The 7,494-nt window shown below is 34.9% G+C and overlaps 1 protein-coding gene across 1 annotated transcript; it reads left to right on the top strand.

Moving 5' to 3' along the window:
- The first annotated feature begins 1,839 nt into the window (after nucleotides 1-1,839).
- On the top strand, nucleotides 1,840-6,133 carry LOC134612676 (uncharacterized). The gene is made up of 3 exons (XM_063457095.1): nucleotides 1,840-1,910; nucleotides 3,180-3,358; nucleotides 4,868-6,133. The coding sequence occupies exons 1-3, from the start codon at nucleotides 1,895-1,897 to the stop codon at nucleotides 5,297-5,299; spliced, it is 627 nt and encodes a 208-aa protein (XP_063313165.1). The 5' UTR covers nucleotides 1,840-1,894; the 3' UTR covers nucleotides 5,300-6,133.
- The last annotated feature ends 1,361 nt before the right edge of the window (nucleotides 6,134-7,494 follow it).

Genomic DNA, 7,494 nt, shown 5'->3' with positions numbered 1-7,494 from the left:
TAAGATATACCCTCAATGAATACATGCATGAAAAATGTAATTGGGGTATATCTAGTGATTTAAAAATATATATATTTCTTAGCCCATTTTGGCAGTAGCGTGTTCAATTAAGAAATATGAACCACTATTCACAACACCTCCAATGAGAAGCAAGGCACACTTATGATTTATATAATAAACTAGCAGGTAACAAAGATGATACATTTGGAGAATGGCTTACTATCCCTGATTTAAAACATACAGTTGGAATTGTTCAGCAACAGTGAATTTTAGTGGTTTATCATGCCTGCAAAATTAGTGAGCTAAAGAAAACAAAACTCCAGGACACTTGCTGTTTAGTGAACAAACCCCATAGTATATTATATGATTTATTATATATAACAGTAACAAATAATTACAGTACCCCTCATAACTGTTTCTTGACTCCAACTTTACTTTTGTTACTGTGATTGTGGATGGTGGTATGTGTTAGAATTCCCTATAGAATTCCAAGTAAAATGAACGTTAACCATGTCCAGGCATGTCTCTGGGTGTCTCCCCCTTAACTGTGTTCAGGATGCACACATGCCCTCTGGGACGCTTCCTGTGGCTGGAGAGAAGTCTGTTTAGTGTACCTGCCTTTGCTCTGCGTAAAGAATGTGGATTTTTGGTAGGTATTTTTAAGCACTTTGAAGCACGCATCGTTTTATATTTACAGTTATGTAATCAGTGACTAAATACAGGCATACCTTTCCATGAATAGGCATTAATACTACCTGGGATTATGTCAGCTCACGCTGAAAGGATATCGTTTTAGTAAAAGTTTAGCAGATTATGGTACCCATTACCACGTACTTCCCTATGTGCTCTCCCCGGAAGTGCATATTACTATTTACCATCAAGTTACGTGACGAGTAGATGGTAACCCATACTTGCAAAAATTAATGAACCAGCGAAGTTCTAAAACTGTGGATAGCACTGGCTACGGTCAGTGGAAATGGCTGGCTGAGGATCATATGAAATGTAGTCCACAGACATCTGGCTACCAAAGTAACGAAATGCTATCATTGAAAGTTAGAAGGTAATTGGCAAAATGTGTTATTTACCTGAAATTTAGCCTTCCAGCAGAAATAGTGAATGGAATGAATTTAATAACACAGAATTTAGAAGTAATTGGGAAAAGTGTCTGAATGAATTTAACACAAAAACACAGATACATGTATGTATATATATATATACACACACACACATATAAAATAAATTGAATTTATTTTTTTACACTTTCCCTTTTTTTTTTTTTTTACAGTGTCTACCTAATTCAGTGATGTCTAATGTTTTCTGACTCTAAACACTGTCTGGACATAGATCAGACATGAAGGGTGCCAAGATTAGCCAGCACTGACTGATACAGTGTGTTTAAGTCGTGATGGTTGGTGTGTAGACTTCCACTGATTTCTCATAGTATGGTCATACTCCAAATCCTTCAGTTACAGTATATGGAATTTTTGCCTGTGACACTCAGGGTTGTGAATGGCCTGCTACCCAGTGTTCATTTTACAACTTTCCCTTTTAAACAGAGTGACTGAATTTCAACAAAGAGAAAGTGTGAGTCAGCAAGCACTCCGATAGGGTTTGTGTCTGGGAATTTACATCATACAGGTAGAGCCCACTCTCTTTTTTTCCACTGAATGATTTGGTCTCATCGGTTGATAATTCTTCTTAGAAGTCTCAGCCTGACTTCCTACCACATCTGATTGGCCCAGAAAAAAAGGGTTTGTATCTTTCTGGATTTTTTTTTCTCCCTCATACATTCTCTGCTATATAAGTCATGGTTTGCTCCAAATTTGAACAAGAAAACCTACACCAACCCAGAATACAGCAAGTTGCCCTCGTGGGATTTGGGAATACTTGTAATATGAAGCTGTTAGCAGGTAATTAGTGCTTCCTGGCATTTTCAGAACGATTACGAACTTTGCTGATCAGTTTCTCTCCCAAACTTCTGGGCTCTCTGACAAGCTAGCATACCAAGCATATTTGATAGAGCAGCTGAATATGTATTCGGAAGCAGAACTTCCTATCTCATGGCACGAGTGGCTGCTGATATTTACATTCTCTACTTACACAGCGACTTTCTTTTTGGAGTTTTTTTTTTTTTTTTTTTTAAATGACAGTTTTTTTTTTCAACTTTTTTTTTTCTCCTCGAAGTTTAAAACTATTTGGGGGCTTTGCACATTTAACAAGTTACTGGCACTCGGTGATAGAATGAGTTAATTGAAGGGATCCTTCAGTGTGACATATTTATGGGAATGTACATACAGGGTGGTATTGAAGTCAATACTATTGTTCAATGAGTTGATGATGATGATTACTATTATTAATAATATATATATATATATATTTATTTGTATTTTATTTATTTTATTTATTTATTTTTTCTACAAAAATGGGGACCCTGGCTACCTTAAAGTGTGGTTACAGTATACGTGTGTCACAGTGATGTTAATTTGTGATTGCCATTTACTTTAGGTATTAGTCTAGTTCTACAACAAAATGTTTTTTTGCTGAGGACATGTAAAATGATTAATATTGGTCATACTTTTAACCCTGTCAGTACCAGAGTTGTTAAAGAGAACTAAGAGCATGTCTAAAACATTTAAAAAAAATAAAGTTAACCTGTCTCCTATGGAGTTCTAAAGATGATGCTTTAAATGTGTTTAACCATTTAAGCAGTAACAGCATGTGCACTGCATATATATTTAAGGGGAGGGGTAAAATTATATTTTTAGGGAGGGACTACTGCTGAATGACATTTGGGCCCCAAGCCTAAAAGATATATATATATATATTTTTTAATGGTTAGTTGAGTTTTTATTAATAGTTTAACATGGACATTTTTTTCCCCCTCAAACATTGTGTATTTTGTGAATAACCGAAAGCTGGTTTTAAACACAGATAACAGTATGAACAAGATGATCTAAAACTCTGTTCACATGAAAAAAATGTCAAACTAACACAAAAAACTGTTTGGCATGACTCCCTTTGGATTCTTATGATGCACTCAAAAAGCAGAAGGAGGACTTTGCTTAATGCTGTAAATTCTGTTCCCTCACTGAAGGGAGTTTACAGATATCTTTTGTCATTGGGATGAAAACAAACTATTTAACATAATAATCTGAAACATGTGTTTTTCTTCTGTACAGGAATTGTGCAACTTCTTTTCCTCCAGAACTGGAGTCTGATGATGGGGAGGGCCATGCCAGTGAGCTCTACAAGCTGTGCGCACAGCAATAACTGCAGTGATATTGACACTATTGTTGTACAGATACAAAACAAGATTCGACAGATGAATGCAATCGCGCAGAATCTCACTGACCAATATGTAAGTGACATTTGTGTGGTTTTGGAATAATAGGAACACTCAGAAAATGATTATAACAAGTACACTAATGCATTGTTATCACAGTGGTGTCAGCTCCCCAGGTGTTGATGAAATAACTGGATTGTACAGGATACATTCTATCAACAGTTGTATAAGTGATGGATCTCTGTCCCCTGCTGTAACAGTACAGAGTAAGGGGCAGGTTATATGGGGACGTTTAGAAAAATTTGGCATGCGTGCTAATAGAATCACCAGGAATAGTTAATTGCGGTCAATGCCTTTGCACTATTAGACCTTTGCCACATCATTCTACGAGTGTCATTGTCATTTTTAAAAATCCCTCTTATTGGACATCCAAACGCAGCAATCTATAGCTACCTTCATAGGACTGGAAGAAAAATGATGCAGTTCTTGTACTGTCAGTGGTATTACCTGAACTAACTGAACTGGGATTTCAGGCCAAGAGCCAATCTGGAAAAATCTTTTTTTTTTTCGGTTTTCTGGTCAATGTAATGTTTACCTAATCAATCAATTCAAATATATTTCTTTGTCATTTAACTGGTCATTAATCTCTGCTGACCATAAGTCTCCCACTAAATTTTCAGAGGATAAATCTGATTGATTGGATTTCTTAAAATTGTATTTTGCTCCTAACACTGGCCTCCCATGTTACTCATCTTGAAAGAGAAAGCCCTCCTTCCCTCTTAATAATTTAACAGGCCCCAAAGTCATCTTGTGATGAAACACGTGGGAAAGATATTGAGTCATGCTGCTAGCCTAGATCTCAAATAACAGTCCTGGGCCCACTTATATTTTTTCAAGTAATTTACATTTTTAATTACGGTACATTGCAATGGGAATGGATTAAAAGTATTAACTTTAAATAATGCTTGGTTTTTATTTTAGGTATTACTAAAATGTTCCATCCAGAGGCAACTCTAAACTACCTGATAGATTGTTATACACCCCTCATCCTACTAGATACTTGTCAAAACTATCCTTCTCCCAGCCCTGACTATATACAATGCAAAGGCAATAGGCCAATTTTCTACATACTTTTTTTATGAGTTGGCTACTTCCAAAACTTGTGACAAGTTTAAAAAAAAAAGAATAAAAAAAATGTAATCTTGAAATTTTCAGATTTTTCAAGCAATTTATCACTACAAGATACTGTTTAGAAGGTGCTTGCTTGCATGTAATATATATATATATATATATATATATATATATTTTTTTTTTTTTTTTAAACAATGCCTGATCTTTGGTAAAGTGACCGTACGTAGCTACAAAGTTTACAGACTACGGTAAGATGAGCTGTTTTGGAACAAAGATTTAGGAAACGTGACCGTGGTTGCACTATTTAATAGCATTGTAATGATGAATCATGTTTACATTTAAAATACTTGTGAATACATGCACATGCATACTTCAGTATTACTTGCCTTACAATAGGATAGAATATTAAAGTATGGGGTTTGAGTAACATTGTTGATTTTTATTTTTTTGTAGATTCAAAGAAATGGCATTACAAACCTGAGCCAGTGTAACCCAGAATCAGGAAAAGGTATCCTTAAGACAAAGAACACCAGCATAGAGCAGACAATGAATGAGTTATACAATATTTCCGTTAACATAAGGGACGCGCTACACAATGTCACAGAGTTCCAAAAGACCCTTACATCTAGACAACCGTGGTTTGATCAACTGGATAATACTGTTACAGGGATCGAAGTCATTATTCTCAATCTCAGGTGTTACCTTTGCAAAGCAAACATTTGGAATCAGGAGACTGTCAGACGCCACCATACATATTTCTCACAAAACAATTCGACATATGCTAAGAAAATTAGTGGTTGCAAAGTTATTATGAAGTATAGAAATATCATCTCTCAAGCTGCTGAAATTGATTTTGTGGCACTGCGGAACTCTGGCCGAAAATAAGAGAGAGGAACATTTATCAAAAAATTGGATGGTAGGAAGAGTGCACTTATAACTGGATCACGCAAATGGATCAAATGAATTAAGGTCATGAATACCAGTTGCAAAGTGAAACGAAAAAGGGTCACCAAATACAACCGCGGTCTACTTCTGTGCCTTAGAAATGCAAAGGGAAGGAAATATGGTTATTCTAGACTGTATTGAGAAGTGTATTTACCAGCAATATAAACCTCATATTTGTGTCTTGAAGAATACAGTAATATTTGAGGTCAAAGAGTGAAAGTTTCACTCGCTCTTAACACTGCATTGTGCCAAGACATTACCAGCTCTGATCTGAAACATTGTGGAAACAGCAAGCCAAAGATAATTGTGTGTCCAGTTGCACTAGCTACTCTAATCACTCATCACTGAATGTATTAAGTATGTGATGGGATCTTTAAACTCGTACTTCAAAAGGGACACTCTACCAAGCCACTTGTTCTGATCATGCACCAAAGTGATATACTTGCAATATATGTACCTCAAACACTGATGCTAAAACAATCTGCAGGCCAGATGTGAATTTAGCGGAATATTTATATTACAAAAGTAAACCTAAAAAAAAACAAAAAACAACAACATGTGCGTCAGCGACAATAGCTTTGCACAAATGAAAGGAAGTCAAGTTGCCTCTTAAATCTGTGTATACGTTTCTTAGTGTCATTTAAGCACATTTGGTTCTTTAAGAAGACACTGATTAATCCACCGTGGATTTCGTGAGCAGACACAAAAAAAACCTGCATTTTTGGACCAATGTTGAGAGACTCATGCATAAAAAAAATGGGCTTCCAGTAGGGACGCTAGGATCGAATAATTAATTCTTTATTTATGTATTTATTTTATTTAATAATATGTTATTTTGTTATGTAAGGAATGTATTCCAGCAGTTCATGGAAGATGTTTACAGGAAAAACTTCTGAATCTGAAATTGATGTAATATTTTGTACCTCGAAAAAACCCAGACTGGAATAAAAAAAATACAGATCCGGGAAACAGTTTATTGATGTTATTTATTTAAATATATTTTTGTTAATATATTATTTTTATAAATATGAACTGTGCATTTGTAGCTGTGGTTAATTAAATTTGTGTGCGTTACAGTGCCCTAGAACCATCATTTAATTGCACCTCCTTTTCACAACCAGTGCCTACAGTATTTATTTACAAAAAGTGGGGTATATCCACTAAACGGTGACTTTTGATAAACTGACAAACTATAAACTATAATAAACAAGTATGTGGATATAGCTTCATAATCTGTACTGTAAATTTCAACCATTTGGCTTACAAATGGGTTAAAGTGGTTACAGAAAATACAAAAGTCAGTCTGAATTAAATGCCTTACTTAGGCCTTAATTTAATATTGTTGGATAAACTTTCCAAATGATTTAATATTTTTCGATAAACTTTTAAAATATATATTTTTTAAATATTCAAATGTAGAAAAATATGTAAATGTATCAAAAAAAATCAAAATATTACAAACTAAATATATTTATCAAAATATGAAATAATTTGAAAAGCTTATCCAACAATATTAAATCAATGTCCTAATGTTTAATTTATATTTGTATACATGGTAAAATCAATTTTGCATACAAACTATGGAGACTTTGATTTGTTAATTATTTTTCTATTTTTATACTAATTTATTGAAAAGCTGTTTTACAACTGAATGTTTTGATGAACTCATTACATTGGAATAAAAGTAAATTGTGACTGAAGCCTCTTTGCATTATTAAAAAGCCACTCAACACCCAGCTTACTGAAGTGCTTCATGGGTAAGAAGTATCTCATTATAATGACAGTTTATAAAAGTGCTGGTCTCTACGAGAAATAAACACTTTTATAATGAATGAAACACCCTGTGGTTGTCCATCAGGCAGCCGAGGTGGCTTCTTCTTGCTTCCGTGAGTACCTCTAAGCTAATGCTCTACTTGCCTCACCCGCTGCATACCTACTTATCAGACTTCTGATCTGAACGCCGTGCTGTGTGTGCACACGGCTAGTGCACGCATGCACGGATGGAGAGCTTCAGAGGCTTCTCAGTGAGAAGTGTCTGATAGGCTTTTTCCCTGTAAATAGACTGTTTCCCTTAGTAGACTATTTCCCTTAGTTTCTTCCAGGGAAAAAGGAAAGGTCTTGCAAAGGCTGAAGTT

Source organism: Pelobates fuscus, chromosome 5 (genome assembly GCF_036172605.1).
Source record: "Pelobates fuscus isolate aPelFus1 chromosome 5, aPelFus1.pri, whole genome shotgun sequence".
NCBI lineage: Eukaryota > Metazoa > Chordata > Amphibia > Anura > Pelobatidae > Pelobates > Pelobates fuscus.
This window is presented reverse-complemented; position numbering and strand designations above follow the sequence as displayed.